The sequence below is a fragment of the Nyctibius grandis genome, chromosome 19, assembly GCF_013368605.1.
Source record: "Nyctibius grandis isolate bNycGra1 chromosome 19, bNycGra1.pri, whole genome shotgun sequence".
NCBI lineage: Eukaryota > Metazoa > Chordata > Aves > Nyctibiiformes > Nyctibiidae > Nyctibius > Nyctibius grandis.
The window spans coordinates 1,081,392-1,100,954 of record NC_090676.1 but is presented as its reverse complement, the minus strand read 5'-3'; the positions used below and the strand labels follow the sequence as shown (position 1 = coordinate 1,100,954).

The 19,563-nt window shown below is 71.2% G+C and overlaps 3 protein-coding genes across 3 annotated transcripts; 2 read left to right on the top strand and 1 right to left on the bottom strand.

Moving 5' to 3' along the window:
- Window positions 1-95: 95 nt before the first annotated feature.
- On the bottom strand, window positions 96-1,064 carry FAM110A (family with sequence similarity 110 member A). Its single transcript, XM_068416389.1, has one exon. It carries the CDS (start codon window positions 1,062-1,064, stop codon window positions 96-98), a length of 969 nt encoding a protein of 322 aa, XP_068272490.1.
- Window positions 1,065-7,137: 6,073 nt separating this feature from the next.
- On the top strand, window positions 7,138-9,818 carry SLC52A3 (solute carrier family 52 member 3). Its single transcript, XM_068416082.1, has 4 exons — window positions 7,138-7,270; window positions 7,852-8,922; window positions 9,162-9,285; window positions 9,423-9,818. Exons 1-4 carry the CDS (start codon window positions 7,212-7,214, stop codon window positions 9,633-9,635), a joined length of 1,467 nt encoding a protein of 488 aa, XP_068272183.1. The 5' UTR covers window positions 7,138-7,211; the 3' UTR covers window positions 9,636-9,818.
- Window positions 9,819-12,952: 3,134 nt separating this feature from the next.
- On the top strand, window positions 12,953-18,150 carry SCRT2 (scratch family transcriptional repressor 2). The gene is made up of 2 exons (XM_068416092.1): window positions 12,953-13,141; window positions 15,259-18,150. The coding sequence occupies exons 1-2, from the start codon at window positions 13,018-13,020 to the stop codon at window positions 15,963-15,965; spliced, it is 831 nt and encodes a 276-aa protein (XP_068272193.1). The 5' UTR covers window positions 12,953-13,017; the 3' UTR covers window positions 15,966-18,150.
- The last annotated feature ends 1,413 nt before the right edge of the window (window positions 18,151-19,563 follow it).

Below are 19,563 nucleotides of genomic sequence, written 5' to 3'. Positions count from 1 at the left end.
CCCCGCTGCTCTCAGGGCACAGCCAGCACCTCCACGGGCTCCCACCCCGTCCGGTGTCACCTCCTGAGCAGCCCCGTCCCTGGCACCCATCACAGCTACACGTCGGAGACCTGCTGGGGCTGCCTGGCCTGGCGCAGCCCGTACAGCCACTTGATGACGCGGGCGTTGCGCTCGATGACGGAGATGCCGTAGGGCACGCGGTCGGGCGGCCGCCCCTCGGGCGTGGCGGCGCTGGGTGGCGAGCGGCCGCCCTCCGAGCTGGCCGTGCTCACGCTGTGAAACTTGAGGGACACGATGTCGGAGGCGGCGCGGGCCAGGCGCTCGGCGCCCACGTCCTCGGGGTCGAGGCCGCAGTAGTTGAAGAAGCGCTCGAGGTCGGCGGTGGCCCGCGAGAGCCGGTCGCTCAGGTCCGACTTGGAGCGGTGCAGCCGGCGGGCGCTCTCGGGGCGGGCGGGCGAGTGCGGCGTGGTGGGCACAGCCAGCCCCCCTGGGATGGGGGACGTGGGTACTGGCATCGCCCGGCCCCGTGGAGCCCCGCAGGGGTGGACGTCCACCCTCCGCACGGCCACGCTGCCGGGGGGCTTGGCGGTGGCAGGGCTCCGCGGCGCGGTGCCAGCCCCCTCCGCCCTCCGCCTGCCCTCCGCGCCCCGCGGGCTCTCCGCCTTGGGGAAGGGGCTGTCGCAGAGGGTGATGAGGCTGTTGAGGATGTCCAGGTCGAGGGAGGTCTTTGGGCCACCCACCTCAGCGCGGCGTGGCTCCGGGGGTGCCCTGCGGCCGGGGGTGAGCGCAGCCCGGCGCGCTGCCGGCGGGACGAGGGGTTCCTTGAGCAGCGGCGGCTTCACCGGCTCCTGCCTGGTGCTGGCGACCCGCTGGCTCTTCACGTACTTGGCCTTGTCGGCCTCCAGCCTCTCCACGGCGCTCGGCTTCCCGGCGCCCGGCTCGGCTCGCCGGTGGAAGTACGCGGGGCCCTTGCGGAGGACGCGGCCGGGCATGGCCGAGGTGAAGGGCGCTGTCATTGTCACCCCCTTCATGGCGTCACCGGCGTGCAGAGCCTCGACGGGCATCCTCCGGGCCGGCCCCGGGGCGCGGGGTGGGCGGTGGGCACGGGCAGCGAGGGGCTCCCACGCTGTCGGCTGCAAAGAGGGGCCGGGGTGAGGGGCTGAGGGGGGGGAACGGTCCCTGCCCGGGCAGACAAAGGCTGTGCGGTGCCGCACGGTCTGCGCCGCCGGCGCCGCGCTGCCTATTTGAAGGCAGGGACCACGCCTCCGCCGCCGCCGCGGCCTCCCCGACACGGCCCCCCCGGCCAATCCGCGGGGCCAGCCTGCTCCAAACCGCGCCGGGCCAATGGGGCCAGCGGGGAGGGGGCCCCGGCCCCGGCAAGGGGCACCCCGGGGAGCGAGGCCGGGATGGAGAGGGGCTGTCAGCCCTCGCCAGTGCTCTGCCCACATCGCCCGCGCCCAGGGGTGCGTTACCCATGCCCAGGGGTGCACTGGCCACATCAAGGGGTTCATTGCCCACACCCAGGGGTGCGTTGCCCACGCCAAGGGGTGCATTGCCCACACTAAGGGGTGCATTGCCCACACCCAGGGGTGCACTGGCCACACCAAGGGGTTCATTGCCCATGCCCAGGGGTGCACTGGCCACACCAAGGGGTGCATTGCCTATGCCCAGGGGTGCATTGCCCGTGCCCAGGGGTGCACTGGCCACACCAAGGGGTGCATTGCCCACACCCAGGGTGCATTGCCCATGCCCAGGGGTGCGTTGCCCGTGCCCGGGGTGCATTGCCCACCCCCAGGGGTGCACCACCTGCCCCACTCACCCCCCACCCCACCAGGTTGGGGGAGCCAAGGCTCCACTCCCCGCCGTTCCCTCGGCTCCCAGCCCCCTCGCAGGCTCTGCGGCTGCCCCCGGGCTCCCCGCTCCCACCCTCGAGCCCCTCGGAAAGCCCCGCCGGGGGGTTCCCCCGTGCTTCCCCCGCCGGGGTGTGCCAGGAGCCACGCCGGGCGCCCACACACCCCGTGTCCTTGGGCCCCCGCCAACCCCAACGAGCACAGCCGCCGGCCCCAACGGTCGCGCGGAGGCACCCGCCCGCCCACGGCGCCGTGGGGGGGCCCTGAACCAGCCCTGCACCCCCCTGCAGCCCCCTGCCCGGGGTGGGCACAGCTGGAGGGGTCCCAATGCGAAGAGGGGCTCCAGCAGTGGTGGGGCACACGGGGGGGACGTGCAGGGCCAGACCTGCCCCCGCCTCCCCCCTCCCCATTCCCCTTCGCCAGCTGCTCTGGGACCCCCCCAAGGGTCCCCGTCTCTGGGCACAGGCGAGTTCCCGGGGGGTAACAGCAAGCCCTGGCACTCACCGGGTGCAGTGGTGGGCTCGGTGGGGGCCAGGTGCCGCGGTCCCGCTCCCCGCCGTCACCTCCAGCCGCTCCCCTGCACGCACAGCTTCCTGGGTGCCACCCAGGGCCCGTCCCAGCGGCGGCAGGAGCCAGGCGGCACCCACAGCACCGCCACGCTGCACCCGCTGCCAGCCCACGTGCGCCAGCGTGTCACCCCCAGCCCCCCGAACCTGAACCCTGGTGGGGTCTGAGCGGCCTGGGGGAGGCTGGCTGTCCCTGTCCCCATCCCCTGCCCTGGGGGACACGTTGCCTTCTGACCTGGAAAGTGTCTGCAGGGGCTGGCCAGGCGTGGGGACAGCTGGGGACGGTCCCAGCGCCAGCACAGACCCTCCTGCCCCGGGGGTGGCTTTCTGCACCCCTCTGCGGGGAGCCCAGCACGGGGGTGACCTGGGGACGGAGCCAGCAGCGCAGGGCACCAACATCCTCGCTGGGCAAGGACACGTCCCCACGTCGGGCTCCAGCGCCGGGGCCAAGCCACAGAGGGGAGGGCTGTTGGGGCGCAGGGGTGAGGACCCAGGGCCCCCCCCCAGCACAGCCAGCTGTGGCCAGCGCGGGCTCCCCCCCTGCCTCCTGGCCACAGGACGGCCCGGCCGGGCACAACCTGCTGCTCCGCATTCCTGCGGTGCTGAGCCGCCTGCCCTGGCACGGCCGTGCTGAGCCGTGCTGAGCCGTGCTGAGCCAAACCGAGCCAAGACACCCCCCAAACAGCCCCAGAACTACAGCGACACTGTCCCATGTCCCCAGCCTGTCCGGAGCGCGGGGATGCGAGTGCCAGGGCTGGCAGCCCCGCTCCTGCCAGGCAATGCCCAGCCGTGGCCCCGGCTCCTCTCCCTCCCGGTGCAGAGAGCCCAGATGGGCTCACTGGGCTCACTGGGCTCACTGGGCACACCGGGCTCACCGGGCTCCAGAGAGCCTTGCCAGGAGGTGTGCGGCTGTGCCTCCCCCTCACGGGATGACCCAGCCCCATGCTGCTGGCACAGGACCAGCACAGGACCAGCACGGGACCACCACCACATCCACCACTTACCTGGATTGGCCCTTCGATGTGGGAGCCTCCTGGGCACGGCTCAGCCGCCAACGCTGCTCGTCCCAGGGGCGTCCCGGTGCCCCCACGCCGGCGTCTCCCCAGCCACGTCCCCCTGTCTCCCCACAGCTCTGCGCTGCGGCTGCTCCCGCTGACTCAGTGCCGGGCGAGGACGCCCTCCAAGGCGGCTCACACGGGATCCAAACCACGGGGCATTCCTCCATGCCAGGCTGCGTCACGCGGCGTGACGGTAGCCGGTGACGTGCTGGTGCGAATGCCGGTTCAGCCCGGCCGGGCAGCGCGGGTGCTCACACAGCCAAAGCCAAAACGCCTCTGGACGTCCCCTGCCCGCTGCGGGCAGAGGGTCCTGATGCCCTACCAGGGCTCCAGGGAGAGGGCAAAGCCCCCAGCCTGGCCTGTGATTCAGAAAACCCGCCTTGTTTCCCCACACACCCAGCAGCAACGAACTCCAAAATGCAGCAAAATAACCCGGAGAGCACGAAGAAGGGAGGTGGCAGATGGGAGCGGGGTCACCTCGTGGACCTGCTGACCTGAACCCAGCATTGGGGGGGCTCCAGGGGCTGCCTGCCCCATGGTACTGGCATCTCCTGCCCCATGGTACCAGCATCTCCTGCCCCATGGTACCGGCATCTCCTGCCCCATGGTACCAGCATCTCCTGCCCCATGGTACTGGTTTCTCCTGCCCCATGGCACGGGCATCTCCTGCCCCATGGTATGGGCATATCCTGCCCCACAGTACGGGCATCTCCAGCCCCATGGTACTGGCATCTCCTGCTCGGCGTGGAGGGCTCGAGCGTTTGGCCCGTGCAGCGCGGAGCTCGATTCCAGCCCTGCATTTTTCAAACTGCTCTTGGAAGCCAGACAAGGAGCCGGCGGAGGGAGAAGACTCGAGCGAAGCACGTGGGAAAGAGCCAGGCTGGGTCCCCCGCGGCCGCCGGTGCGGGGTGTGGGGGGGTGCGGGGTGCAGGCAGCTGCCCGGGCACGTCGGGGCAGCCCGGGTGGTTTTGGAGCCCGGCAGCGCCCCGGAGCCTCACCCTTCCTGGGAGTATCCCGGGTCAGGGTTGGGGAGGGCAGCCCGCAGCGGGAGCTCCACCAGCACCCGGCTCAGCACCTCTGCCCCGGGGACACGGCGACGGGGCAGGGACGGAGGAACGGTGTTTGGAAACGGAGGGACAGGTGGGTGCTGGGCGCCGCTGTCACCTCGTGCCACTTCCAGGACCTCCCCAGAGCTAAATGCAGCCGCCAACGAGCAAGAAATGTGCTCAGAGGCCAAATCCTCCCTGGAAGCGCTGGGTGGGGGCGGCTGCGGGTGCCCGGCAGCACTCAGGGAGCAGCGAGGCTGGGACTCAGCACCCCCAGAGCCGGGACCCCCCCCAACGCTGGGCGTGTGCTAATTCCTGGCATTTAATTACAGTCCTTTGCTACGCCGAGGCTGTGCCCAGCTTTGCGGTGGGGGAATCACCCCTGCACCACGTGCCCCGAGCCACGGCGAGCCGCCAGCGGCTCCTGCCTCAGTTTCCCCAGCCGTGGGCTGCGCGGAGCCGCTCCGCTCTGCTCCCCGAGGTACGTGGGGGTCCGGGGGGGAAGCGCGCGCTGGGGCTGGCATCGCCCTGGGATGGCAGAGGGAAGGATGCTGCCCGCACCCGGCTCTCCCCACACATCATGGCAGGCCGGGAGCCGGGGAGGTGACAGATGGGGACATGCCGGGTGCGAGGCCTTTGTCTGCGCGGTGGCGGCGGCGCGGACCCGCAGATGGCGGCTGCTGGCGGGGCTGGGGCCGCAGCCCGTGGCCAGGCGAGCGCCGGGCCCTGGGGATCCAGCCCTTTTGTCGGGGTCTCACCCCCGGCAGCAGCCCCTTCCCCTGGCCGCCCTCCACCAGCCTTTCAACTTTCAACTTGACCTGCTGCTTTCACATGGAAATAGGATGCAAATGGGGGGGGGGGGGGGGCTGCCAGGGGCCAGCGGCTGTGACCTGCCATGGTTGGGGCAGGGATGGAGCCAGGAGCAGGGCAGGGTGCAGGGGTAGGGTGCCCCCCCAGAGGGACAGGCACAGGCAGGGAGGGAGGGCAGGGAGGGCAGGGAGGCCCTGGCAAAGGCAGCCCCAGGCTTGGCAGAGCCGCAGCCGCTCTCCCAGCGACACCCGGTGGGTGCTGGGGGAAGAGCCGCCATGTGGCATCCCCGGGGTGGTGGGTGCTGGGATGGGATGGGGAGGGGTGTGCTGCTAGGGGTGACCTGGCCTTTGTCCCCTCACCGTGTCACCTCCCGGCTGGTGCCAGTTGCTCACGGCTCAGCCTGGTGCTGTCTCGCTGGACGTGGGGTCAGAGGTGCCTGTCCACGGTGCACCCGAGGGGGGACAGTCACCCTGCGGCCACGTTCAGGGGTCCCCGAGGGTCCCATCCCAGCCTGTGACCCTGCAGAGATACCCGGTGAGGACACACGCTGTCACCGGGTGACACCTACACCTGCGAGAAGCAGCCTGAAATAGGTGGGACACCGTTCAGCCGGGGACAAGGGCGAAGTCCAGGACACCACCAAGGATAATCGCTGGCACCCGGCCGAGCCGGGGTGCACCGGGCCAGCGGCGACGCTGCGGTGAGCACCCCACGGCCGGGCGGGCAGCGGGCACGGGGCTGTCCCTGGCGCCAGCGGTACATGGGGACACGGGGCAGCAGTGGCGGGGCAAGGGGCCAGACAGGGAGAGGGCAGGAGGTGGCCGGGAGCTGGAGGTGGCACGGTTGGACTCGAGCCACTGGGATGGAGTTTGGAGCCGAGAGGCCCCAGGCAGTGCCCGGGGTCAGGCTGCGTGGGGCGAGCGGGGCTCGGTGGTGGGGACAGGGGAGCGGGACCCCGTGGCCGGCCCCGTGGCCACCCGGGGACGGGGGATGAGCTGGCAAAACCCAGGGATCACAGGGAGGGGAGGCAGGAGCGGGGGGTCCTGAGCCCCTGCCCCCTCCAGCTGTGCCCCCATGCCCAGGCCGAGGCCAGCCCTTGCCCAGCCCCGTGGGGGGCACGACTGGGGCCGGAGCAGGTCCCTCTGTCCCCTGGGCACTCGTCCCTCTGGCCACAAGTGTCCCCTCGGGAGCAGAACCCCCCCCGCCATCCCTCCAGTGACAACAATGCTTTTCCTTACGCTTTGGTATCGCTTTTATCCCACCGCACCCGGTACCGGCAGCTGCCCCACCCCGCGGCCCGCGTGTCCCCCGGGGACCTGCCGGGACCCCCCCTCCCGGGACCCCCCGGGACCCCCCCTCCCGGGACCTCCCCACCCGGGACCCCCCCACCCGGGACCCCCCGGCCCCGGCCCGGTTCCCCGCCGCGCAGCTCGCCCCCCCCGCCCCGCCCGGGCCCAGGCCGCGGAGCTGCCGCCCGGCCGCAGCCACCGGTGGTGACGTCCGTGCCCACGTCACCGGCCGCCGCCGCGTGCCGCCGCCGGGTCCCCGAGTGCCGTGAGTCCCCCCCGGGAACCGCCGGGAGCCCCCGCTGCCCCCCCCCCCCCCCTCCTCCGCCTCCTCCCCGCGGGGCCGGGGGCTGCGGGACGCGCCCGGGCTCGGGGCCGGCAGCCGCGGGTGCCCCCGGGCGCTCCGCCGTGCTGCGGGGGGCGTGGGGCCGCGGGGGGCCCTGCCCGGGGCGGGACGGGAGCCGGGGGATGCGGCCGGAGCCCGGGCCGGTACGAGCCGGGGCCGGTTGGCGGGGGCGCTGCCGGGGCCCTGCTCCACCGGGACCGCCCGGCAGCGGCGGGGAGCGGGCGGGCGGCGCTCGGCCGGGCCCTGCGGATGCGCTGGGAGGTGCGAGGCCTCCGTTCCCCGCGGAGCGGCCGCCTCCGGGCCCCCAGGTGAGAGCCAGCTTCACCCGTGCCGGGCCGTGCCGTGCCATGCCGTGCTGTACCATGCTAGGCTGTGCCAGGCTGTGCCATGCCATGCCAGGCCGTGCCATGCCATGCCAGGCCATGCCGTGCCAGGCTGTGCTGGGCTGTGCCGTGCTGTGCTGTACCATGCTAAGCTGTGCCACGCCATGCCAGGCTGCGCCGTGCCAGGCTGCGCCGCGCCGCGAGCTGGGGCAGGTTCAATGCCCTGCCGGGTCCTGTCCCGGTGCTGCCAAGCCCCAGCTCCCCGGGACAGGGCCCAGGCGGAGCCAAGCCGGTCCCGCACCCGGGGCAGGAGGGTGCAGTGTCATCGCCCGCGGGGAGCAGGGCGGTCCCCGGCGCTTTCGGGGAGCCAAGGGGGGCCGGGTGTGGGAGTGGGCAGCCTCCGCTGTGCCACACCTGCCTGCGTGTCCCCCTGCCCACATGTCCCCCTGCCTGCCTGTCCCCCCGCCTGCAGGAGGGGTAACGCAGGCAGCAGTCCCGGGAGGCCAGGGCTGGGGTCCGAGGGGGTCAGGTCTCCCCCCACCGCTAATCCAAGCCTCTCCCCACAGCACAGCAGCATCACCCCTGGGCCCAGGCACCCAGCCCTGGGCCATGGCGCTGCTCACCCACCTCCTCGCCTGCACCTTCGGCATGGGCTCCTGGGTGGCCATCAACGGGCTGTGGGTTGAGCTGCCGCTGCTGGTGACGGTGCTGCCGGAGCAGTGGGACCTGCCCTCCTACATCACCGTCGTCATCCAGATGGCCAACGTGGGGCCGCTCTTCATCACCCTCATGCACCGCTTTCGGCCCGGCTTGCTGAAGGAGGTGGCTGTTATCTACGTGATCGTGTCCGTGGGTGTCATCGCCTGCTTGCTGCTGGCCTTCCTCTGGAGCTACACCTTGCCCGTCGCGGGGAGGCCCCACAGCATCGCCTTCCTGCTCCTCACCTTCTTCCTGGCCCTGGTGGACTGCACCTCCTCCGTCACCTTCCTGCCCTTCATGATGCAGCTGCAGCCCCAGTACCTGCCGACCTTCTTCATCGGCGCAGGGCTCAGCGGGCTCATCCCCGCTCTCATCGCCCTGGGCCAGGGCTCTGGCATCTCCAGCTGCGCCAACGTCACCCACGTGGTCAACATCACCACGGGCAACGAGACCGTGGAGAGCACCGTCTTCCAGCTGGAGACCCGCTACCTCCCGGCCCGCTTCTCCACCCTGCTCTTCTTCCTCCTCATGACTGTGATGATGCTGGCCTGCTTGCTGGCCTTCTTCCTCCTCACCAGGCAGCCCAAGGTGTGGGAGCTCTCCCAGCAGCAGCTCTTTCCCAGCAACATCGTGCTGAGCTCCTTTGACCAAATCCCCGACGAGGGAGCTGGCTCGCGGCTGAGCGGGGGCTGCCCGTACCCAAAGGATGCCAAGGGGCCCGGGGACATCCTGCCGGAGAAGGTCTCCTACCCCCTGGCCAAGCTCACCTTCATCTACCTCCTCATCGCTTGGGTGAGCACACTGACCAACGGGGTCCTGCCGTCCGTGCAGTCCTACTCCTGCCTGCCCTACGGCAACACAGCCTACCACCTGGCGGCCACGCTCAGCTCCATGGCCAACCCCCTCGCCTGCATCGTGGCCGTCGTCCTGCCCGGCAGGTGGGTAGCGGGCGCTGGGGGCTTCTGCCTGAAGAACAGCCCCTGCTTTGCGATGTGGGGTGGGGAGAAGGCACCGGGTGGGAGAGGGGCCATGGGGTGCCCATGCCCTGGCAGCACAGACACCCCGGGAGAGGAGGATGGAGCCAGCACGGAGCTGGTCAGCCTGTGCCACGGGTCTGTGCCCCTCACCAGGGACGGGCTGGCAGTGTTCCCCGGTGTCACTCGCATGTCCCTTGCAGGTCCCTGGCCCTGCTGGGCGCCCTCACCGTGGCGGGGACGGGCTTTGGTGCCTACAACATGGCCATTGCGGTGATGAGTCCCTGCCCGCTCCTCCAGCAGTCCCAGTGGGGCAAAGCCACCATCGTAAGTCACGGGGTCCCTCTCGCCTGGGGAGGTCTCCGGGGCCACCCCCGGCTCCGGCCTGGCCACTATGTCCCCTGTCCCCATGGTGGGGAGCCCCCCCGGCCCTGCTGACTGCTCTCCCCCCCCTGCACCGCCAGGTCCTCTCCTGGGTGCTCTTCACCGGGACGCTCTCCTACGTGAAGGTGATGGCCGGGGTGATCCTGCGGAGCCGCAGCCGCAGCGCGCTGCTGTGGTACGGGGCGGTGGAGCAGCTGGGCTCCCTCCTCGGGGCCCTGCTCATGTTCCCCCTCGTCAACGTCTACGACTTCTTCAAATCCGCCGACTACTGCAGCCTGCAGTGCCCGGCGTGAGCGGGACGGGCACCCCCGGGGCCAGCGAGGGCGGGGGGCCGGGAAGCAGCGCTGGGACGGGGGGTGGCTGCGGGCACATCTCCCCGCTGGGCTCTGCTGGGTGGGAGCAGCTTGGTGGCTTTGTCCTCAGTGCGGGCACGGGGTGTCCTCGTTGTGTTCAGAGAAATAGAAGGTGTTTGCTCAGCCCTCGGACTCCCTCCTGCCCGCGCCCCCCCGTGCCGCTGCCCCCCACCTGAGACCCCATCCCTTCCCCTGGCGCTGCTTGGCATTGTGCCCCCAAGCCCCCCAGGACCCCACGGGTGGGCACAGCCCCAGCTGCGCCCGGCAGCACCGGCGGCGTTCCCGGCCCCGTGCCGTGGCGGAGGCGGCAGCTGCCCCCGGACGGTGGGTTTGCAGCGGCTGCGGGGACAAAGGCGGCTGGGGCAGGGTGGTGCCAGAGCCGGCCCTGCCCTGGCTGTGGGGAGAGGGACCGGGAAGGGGGCACGGGGCAGGGGCTTTCACAGGGATGCCGAAAGCAGCTGGGGAAACTGAGGCACGGTGGGAGCGGGGGGACCTGCCCGGTGTTTGCCATCCTCTGCTGTGACCCCACAGCCCCCAGGGCTGTGCCACCTGGTCCCCAACTGCGCCCTGGCTGTGCCAGCCTGGGTTGGGGCCGGGCAGGCACCGGGGCACGGCGGGCACGTGGGGTCGGGGGGCAGCGGCAGCCCCCAGGCCCTGCCAGCACCGCGCCTGCGCCCCTTCCCCGGGGCACGAGGCAGCCGGGCCTTTGTCCCCGGCCCTTTGTCTGGCAACCTGCTCCCGGGCCCGGGCTGCCGCGCCTCGAGCCGCCATCGGAGCCACGTTGGGGCTCCGGCTGCGCCCCGGCCGCCCCCGCGGGGGACGTGGCTGGAATGGCCGGTGACCGGCAGCCCCCGAGCCGGTGGCACTGGGGGGGTCCCGGGGCAGCGGGGAGGGCAGGGGCGAGGGCAGGGGGTTCTGCCCCCCCGGCAGCTCCTGGCTCACCCCACAGCAGCACGGGTCCAGGATCCAGCCCCGTGGGGGGCGAGGGGCTGAGGACTGGTGTGGGGGCACCGCGGGGCGACTTGTCTCATCCCAGGAGCAGGATGTGTCCCACGGCCCTTGCGGGGACACCGGGAGCTGACGCGGGGACCCGGCCCCTCTCCCCTCCCGCACCCCGAGCCCCCGGAGACCCTCGCCCACCAGCCCCCCGCCGCCCCCTCCCTCTGGCCGGGGAAACAATCGCCTGCGAGGGGGATTATTTCCATACAGCTGCTCGGGACGCAGGAGCGCGGGCGCGGCGGAGGAGAGCGGCTGAGCCTTTCTTCTGGTGCCCCCCCCGTGCCCACCCCGGCGGGGGCAGGTTTGGGGGGGCCCAGCCGCTGCGATATTAGCACGGCTCGGCGGGGCTGATTGCGGGTTATTAACATACATTATCTCAGTCCCCTGCCTCTGAAAGAAGCCCGCTCCCAGGCCCCCTCTCCCAGCCCTCCCTCCCCCTGTCTTTTACACTTAATTACCTCCCTTATTACACCCACAGCCTGGAGAGAGACAAAATCCCCGGGCAGCGGGCAGGCAGCGGGCAGGCAGCGGGCAGGCAGCAGGCAGGCAGGAGCGGGCAGGGCCAGCCCAACTAGGGCGTAAGTAATCGCCCGCTCTGCGAACGTGCCTTCAAGGAGAGAAGCGGCACACGCACGGCTACAGGCAGCGGGGAGCCCGGGGCATGGCGGGGGGCACCGGGAGCAGCCCGGCAAGCGACATCCTCCCCGGGACCGTGGCCCTCCGGGAGAGGTGACCTTGAACTTGGCAGAGCCCTGACGTCAGGGCCACGCTGCAGGGCCAGATGGGACTCGTGTGGCTGCCTGCGAGCCCCGGCTGAGCGCTGCGGGAGGGGGGAGACCCCAGCCCACGCGGGGAGCAGCGCTGGGACCCCTGGTGGGGTGGGCTGTGGGGTGCCCTGGGCTCTGGGGTGCCACACAAAGCAGTGAGCAGGGGCACACTGGCCCAATGCGATGCAGGGGTGGCCCCAGCCCTGGCTCCGAGCACGACTGAAGGAGAGGACGTGGCTGTGGGCAGGCAGGCCCAGGGTGCTGGCCACAGGGGTGCTGCTTGTGGCCCCCAGACCCGACGCCACAAAGGGGCTGGTGCCTCCCGAGGCCAGGGGTGCCCAGGGCTGCCCTGTGCCAGCCGTGCCAGCGCTCTGCCTGCGGTGACAGACGAGGGACCGTGCTTAGTTAAGTGCTGCAACGCTCTCAGCATAGCGCAGGGCTCGGGGAGAGCAGGGCCCGCTGCCAGCCGGGTCCTGGTGTCACCCGCCAGCCCCTGGCCAGCACAGCCCTAGGGAGAGCCAGCCCTAGGGCCACCAAGTGCCTGCAGGACCGGGGCCTCATCCTGCTCCAGGGAGGGCGGCAGCGGAGGCGGCGAGGGGAGGGGGGGGAGTGGGGGCTCCGGCAGGGAACAATGCACCGCCACGAGCCCGGCTATTGTTGTGGGCTGCGAAGGTCACGGCGCTTCCCCGGGGACAGGGATGGGGACAGGGACACTGGAAAGGGGGAGAAGGTGGGGAAAGGGACAGGGAAGAGGAGTGGGGAGGGGGAAGGGGGCAGTGGGCAGGGTTGGGGCCAGGACAGAGGTGGGACAGGGCTGAGGGCAGGGAAAAGGGAGCAGGGATGGGAATGGAGAACAAGGGACAGGGGAAGGGACAAGGGAAAGGGTTCAGCGGAAAGGGACAGAGGACAGAGAGGAGGACGGGGAAGAGGGATAGGAATGGGGACAGGGAACAGGGATAGGAACAGGGAGCAAGGACAGGGACAGGAGAAAGAGGCAAGAAACAGACAGGGACAGGGGACAGGGATGGAGACAAGGGACAGGGGACCAGGGCCAGGGATGGGGACCCCCGCCCCGCAGCCCCGTCCCTCGCAGGCCCCGGGGGCTGGCGGCAGGGAGACAAAGGCGGTGGGAAGCAGCGGTGTGTCCCACCCCCCCCCACGTCCCCGCGTGTCCCCATTGTCTGTGGCCGGGGCCGGGGGGAGCGGGGACCCCGCCGTGCCGCCATGCCCGGGGCGCCCGGCGCTGCCGGCGGCTCGGGGGGCTCCGGGGGGGCTCCGGGCGCGGCCGGGCGGAACGGCCCCCTCCCCCCCCGGCCGCCTGCCTTCCTCCCCCTCCTCCTCCTCCTCCTCCTCCTCCTTCTCCCCTCCTCCTCCTCCTCCTCCTCCTCCCCGCCGCCCGCCCGCCCCTCGCACTCGCCTCCCCGCTCCTCGCCGCCCGCACAGCCGGGGCCGGGGCTCCGGGCGCAGCCGGGGCCGGGCGGGGCGGGGGGGGCCGGGCCCGGTGGCGGTGCCGGTACCGGAGCTGTCCAGTGCTGAGGCGCCGGCCCGGCCCCGCCATGCCCCGCTCCTTCCTCGTGAAGAAGCTGAAGGCGGAGGCGTTCCCGGCCGCCGGGGCCCCCGCGCCCCCCTACGCCCCCCTGGAGCCCCCCTACGCGCTGCCCGGCCCCGCCGCCGGCGATGGTGAGTGCGGGGCCGGTGCGGGGGGGGGGCCGCTATTGTGTGTGCCCTCGGCGGGGGGGGACACGGGGGACGGGGGGGACTCGGGGCAGGACGGGGCGAGGGTCCCCGGCGTTGTGTGCCGCGGTCGGGCGTCGTGCGGGGGGTGCGGGGGGGTGGGGGGTGTCTTCCCTGCTCGCCTTGTCCCCCCTCCCCGGGGCCACCGGCCGAAGTTGGCCCTTGGGGGAACATCCCCTGCGCGACAGCGGCGACCCCCGTGGGCAGCCCACGCTGCCCGACCCCGCACCCGCGCTGCGGCGGGGCCGGCTCCTTCCCACGGCAAGTTTGGGGGGGCACGGAGCCGTCGGGGGGCGGCGGGGGGGCGGGGGCCTCGCCGTGCCTGCGGGTTTCATTGTTCGCGGCGCTGCCCCGAGCCCCCGCCGGGAGCGCCGGGGGGGCCCGTCCCCTCCCCGCAACGCCGGGAGAGGTGCGAAGGGCTGGGCTGGGGGTGGCCGGGGGACACCGGGGCGGACTCTGGGAGTCCGGGAGACCCCCGACAGGGCGGCCCGGGGAGCTCCTCTGGAAGGGGGGGCCGGGGGGGGTCCGGGTCCTGGCTGTTCGGGGACCGGGATGCTGAGCCGGGTGCAGGGATGGGCCTGATCCAGCCGCGCACAAGCCCAGGCTGCCCGACCGCTGCGTTGCTGGTCCCCCCTGCTCTGCTCGCCGCTCCCCAGCCTGTGGTGGGCTTCCCTGGCAGGGGCAGGGGTGCGAGGCCGAGGGGGGGCCTCTGCTTCCCCCCCCGCATCGGGAGCCAGGAGGTGGTGGGGGGAGGGATGTGCTGCAGCTGGGCAGAAGCTGCCGACGCTGCTCTCCTGGAAATAACCTTGCTGCATGCTCGGAGGCAGCATGAGAAATTGCTGAGCAGAGCGCTTTCTGCACAGCCCGCGCTGTCAGCACGGCGCGGGGGGCCGGGGGGGCCGAGCTCTGCCCCCGCCACGCAGCCCCCTCCCCACCGCAGACACCCCCAGCCTCCCGTGGGACCAACGGCAGCGGCTGCTCACCCCGGGCAGGGGGTCCCCTGGGCAGGAGGGGCCTGGGTTTAGGGGGTGCTGGGCTGCAGCTGGGGTGGGGTGCCCGTGCTGCCCCGCTGGCACGCACGGGTGAGCCTGGCATGCACCAACCCCGGGCCCCCGACAGCCCCCGCTGTCACCAACAGCAGGGACGTGTCCTCCGAAGCAGCTGGCAAGGGCCGGTGTGCACGAGGCAGGAGACCACCAGGACCAGTTTGGGGGACCCAGGGTGGCAGCGTGTCCCACAGGGTCACTGGCCGCTGGCCCAGCAGGGAGAGGGCTGCGCTGCTCCTCCCGCAGTGACCGTCCTGTGCCAGCACAGAGGGACGGGGATGCCCACGCGGCACTCGCTCTGCCACGGGTCAGGAGTCCCTTACCCAGAGCCAGGCCATGAGTGGACCCGCACCAATGTCACACAGGGGTGACACTACTGGACTGGCACCTGAGCCCGCTCTGCACCAGGGGGGCTGCAGGTCCCTCTCCTTGGTGGGAGCCCAGGGCCCAGGTGCCACCAGCCTCCACGTGCTGCCCCATCCCTGGGAACAGCCCCTGAGGGGGACTGGGGGGACACGGGGGGGCCTTTCCCAGCCCCGGGGCAGCCTCTTCCCCCTGGTCCTGGCTGCCCCGGGTTCCTGGAGGCGAGGAGGTGGACGGAGCAGAGCTCATTACCGGCGCCTGCTCCAGTGAACAATGAGGCTCCCGGCCCCGACAGCTGTCTGGCGGCTCGTGGCCCCCGGGGGCTGCCTGCAGCCGGGGCAGTGGGGTGGCACCCGGGCAGTGCAGCTGGACGTCCCACAGCCCCATCCCCAGCTCCCACCCGGGGCAGCCCCGTGGGACAGGTCCCATCCTGCCAGCAGATGGGGACAGGAGCTTGGGCAGACTCAGCCCCCGTGCAGACGGGGCAGCTCCGGTGCTCGGGGGCAGCCCCCAGGGCTGAGCGGGGACAGGGACCGGAGTGGGGGGGACAGCCCCAATTCTGCACCCCCGATGGGCAATTTTGACTCGTGGCTTTCTCCATCCCCGGTGGGGCTGGTCCGGAGGGACGGTGACCCCGCTGTGTCGTCCCCGCAGGGTACCTCCAGCACTGCCTGGCACCCGCCGGCTATGACAGCGACAAGAAGCAGGGTCTGCCGCCGCCGCCGCCAGACCCAGCCTACGCGCCTGGCCACGAGGAGTACAGCGACCCCGAGAGCCCCCAGTCCAGCTTCTCCGCCCGCTACTTCAACGGGGAGGCGGCGGTGACGGACAGCTACTCCATGGACGCCTTCTTCATCACGGACGGGCGGTCGCGCCGGCGCGGCGAGAGCCAGCGCCGCGGCAGCCACCGCCACTCCTGCCCCGAGTGCGGCAAGACCTACGCCACCTCCTCCAACCTCAGCCGCCACAAGCAGACCCACCGCAGCCTGGACAGCAAGATGGCGAGGAAATGCCCCACGTGCGGCAAGGCGTACGTCTCCATGCCCGCCCTGGCCATGCACGTCCTCACCCACAACCTCAAGCACAAGTGCGACGTGTGCGGCAAAGCCTTCAGCCGCCCGTGGCTCCTCCAAGGGCACATGAGGTCCCACACCGGGGAGAAGCCCTTCGGCTGCTCGCACTGCGGCAAGGCCTTCGCCGACCGCTCCAACCTGCGCGCCCACATGCAGACCCACTCCGCCTTCAAGCACTACAAGTGCAAGCAGTGCGAGAAGACCTTCGCCCTCAAGTCGTACCTCAACAAGCACTACGAGTCCGCCTGCTTCAAGGGCTCCGAACACAGCTGTGCAATAGGGAACTAGCCCCCCCAGCCCCCTGCGGCACATCCCTGTCCCCATCCTCATCCCCATCCTCATCCCCATCCCCATCCGTGTCCCCATCCCTGTCCCCATCCCCATCCCCATCCCCATCCCTATCACCATCCCCATCCCCATCCATCCCTTTCCCCATCCCCATCCTTGTCCCCATTCCCATCCCCATCCCCTTTTCCCATCCCCATCCCCATCCCCATCCCCATCCCCATCCCCATCCCCATCCATCCCTGTCCCCATCTCCGTCCCGCTCCTGGTCCCCGTGCCAGCTCTCCTACAGCCGCAGCCGGCCAGTTTGTGGCCGTGCCGTGGCTGGAGGACACATCCCTGCAGACTCACTCCCCACCCGGGAGGAGGGTGCCCCAGTGCTCCCCAGGAAGGGCCAGATCCAGTCAGGTCCTCAGTGGGACCCAGCTCCTTGCCTGTGGGTCCCCGACCCCCCCCGCAGCCAGGCAGGTCTCTCTGCGGGGGGCTCACCGGGGGAACCTCTTCCAGACCCAGGAGAGACTTTCCTCCCCCAGCTCGTGACTTTCACCTCTATTTATTTAATTTATTACTATTATTTATTTAGAGCTGCTGCTTCTCCTCCCGGGGGATCCCGAGGGAGAAAAGACATTTCTCTGCTCCCCCCCAGGAGCAAAACCTCACCTTGACCCTAACACTGATGGGACCATGGGCTGGTGCTACCGATGGCTCGATGGGAGGGCAGGGCTGTCAGTCACCCGTGGAGGCTGGGGTCCCTGCAGCCCCCTGCCCGGGCCCTGGGGCACCCCGATGGCCCCCTGCCCTGCACGGTCCCGTGGATCACGGCCCCATGGCACGGTGCTCACCCTGGCACTGCGGCTCTGCAGCCCCGGAGTCAGGGGAAGAGCGAGGGGCAGCTGGCAGAGACCTGCGGGACACGTCACCCGCCGGCTCCCGGCTCCTGGCTTGGCCAGGCACGACCGGCCCCTGCCACGGTGATGGGCTGGGGAGCAGCCCCCGGGCAGGAGCAGCCCCCCTGGGCAGGAGCAGCCCCCCCAGGGCAGGAGCAGCCCCCCTCGCCATGCGAACGGCCAGGCTGGCAGCTGGGCTGGAGACCCAGCCCTGGGGCAGCACCGAAACCCCAACCACCCCCTGGGCTCCCCAGCCTCTGCCCGGACCCCTCCCCGGGCAGCTCCAGCCCCCTCGCCATCGCCCTGCCCACGCTCAGGAGGAGGGCGTCAGTGTAGCCGTAAAGTTTGGGTGAGTCTATTTAAATGTTCTTATTTATATTATTTATAACTTATGCTTTTCACTATTTATTTGCCAAGACTAGCAGGGCCGCGCCAGCGCCGGCTTGCAGGAGGTGGCAGAGCTGCAGCAGAGCCACCGTGCCCAGCACACAGCCACGGGGACACGGACGGGGACAGGACCCCGAGAGCGGACCGTGCGGCGGGCACAGAGGCAGGAGGGCACGAGCTGGCCCAGCAGCCCTCCCGCAAAGGCAAAGCCCTTCTCCTTCGTCTTCCTCGCTGCCGCAGGCCCTGCTCTGCCCCCTGCCCCGCGCCAGCCCGGCGGGGACACACCAGCCCTTCTATGCAACCTCCCGGCGGAGCATCCCCGCAGCGGCCCCGGAGCGAGCGCCGCGCGTGGCACCCCAGAGCGGGGCCCGACCCGCGCCTCCGCTTCCTACCTCGGGCCGCGAGCTGCCACGGCCCCACCACCCCGTGCCGGTCCCCGACACCTCCGGGGCTCAGCCCAGCACCCCACGGGGCCGCACTCGCGTACCCCCCACACCGTCTTCCTGCGCCGTCTTCCTCCCGTGGCCTCGGTGCCCGCGTTGCCACGGCTCACAGGCTCGACACCTCCCAGGGACACCCCTGGCACTGCTGTGGCGTGGTGGCCACGCACCCCCACGCGGGGGAAGAGCATCGCCCCGGCCCCCCACCAGCGAGGATGCGGCGGTTCGGGCTCCCCCCGCGATGCCGGTGCCATCCCTGGGGCGGGCAGGCCCCGGGCACCGTGCCCCCGCCCCGTCTCCTCTGTAAATAGCAGATACGACAGCAATAATTTTCCGTGCATGACGATAGATTTTTTTCTGCCAGGTTTTGTACTCGACAGCCCCCCCCCAGTAAGACAAGTCTACTGAGAACCGGCCGCCCGCAGTATTACTTGTAACGCGATTCAGGGATATAAAAGGGATTTCTGCCACTGACCGTGTGTCTCGGGAGGTTTGTCCAGGCGGGTGGTGGCATGTGGGAGCCGGACAGGGGTAGCCAGCCGCCGGCCAGCCCATGCCATGGTGCCCTGGGCAGCCCCAGGGCAAAAAGCTCTGCCCCAAAACAAGGGGTGGAGATGCCGCGGCAGCCGGCTGCGATGGGGGTGGTTGATGCACCCGGAGCATCCAGCGCTGCCCGCTTGGCCTTGGCCTTGCCAGCCTGGCAGCCGGCGGGCAGCAGCCAGCCAACCCCCTGTCGCAGTGAGCCGTGGGTTTGCGATGCCACCCCGCTTGCCAACGCGCCGGGGAGGCTGCGAGCGGCGGCGGAGCGCTGACCTGGAAGTAAAGCGCCGTGCGAAACCCTGGCAGTGGGGCGGAGAGGCTGGGGGGTGCCCAGCAGTGCCCGGGGGTGCCCAGCAGTGCCCAGCGATGCTCACACACCCCCCACTGCACCCCCCGACGGGAAGGGTTTGGGGAGCTGGCTTGATTTCGGCTGCCAGCACATTCGCATCCGCTCCTGCCCGCGCGGGCAGATGTTGGGGGGTGGGAACAGCTCGGCAGAGCCCCCGCTCCCGGGGGCTCCATCCTGCCCCGCTGCCATCCTTCCCCACAGATCGGTGCCAAAGGAGGAGGGTAAATTATCTTCCACCTCCAGCTCCTCAGCCAAGCCCTCGCCGAGCCCCGCGCTCCCGGGGACATCCCTGCTGCACAATAATTCACCTGCAAAGTCATCGCTGGCTTCATCCTGCAAAAAGATCACCCGGGGCTGGGGACCCTCCGTGCCCCCCAGGAGCGAAGGTGATGGGACCAGGAGCAGCCACCCACCACAGCCCTGCTGCGGATCCAGGCTGCCCCGGTTGCGCAGCTGGTGGGGTGGGGGACCCAGTTCTTGCCGGGAGCCTCTCGACATGTGGGACACTGGTCTGGAGAAATGACCTAGAAAGATCTGGCGCTGGAGCGCTGCGGTCTGCCCGGCCACGAGCATCCGTGCTTCACCGCTCAGCTCCGGGGCTGTTCCATGGTGCCTCTTCCTCACCAAGGACCCCGCGGGCATCAGCGCAGCAGGGAGGGGGCCCCGGGGTGGGGGCGTGGTCCTGGCACTGCCAGGGAGGTGGGGGGACACATCCCAGCTGCTGAGATGCCACACACAGATCCTTAGAGCTGCGGTATGGCCAGGCGGGAGCAGAGACCCCCAGGCAGCCCCAGGGTGGCGGGCAGGGTGGGGAACCCCCAGCACACCGAGCAGCCCTGGGGTGGGGGGCTCAGCCGCTGCGTGCCAAGGGGTGCCCCACACGGCCGAGGGCAGCCCTGACCACAGCCTCGCCGGGCGGGGAGGAGCGGGCAGCGGGCCAGCGGTGCTGGCAGCGGTCCCGGCAGCCTGGCCCTGCCTGTCCTGCCCCTTCACTGTGA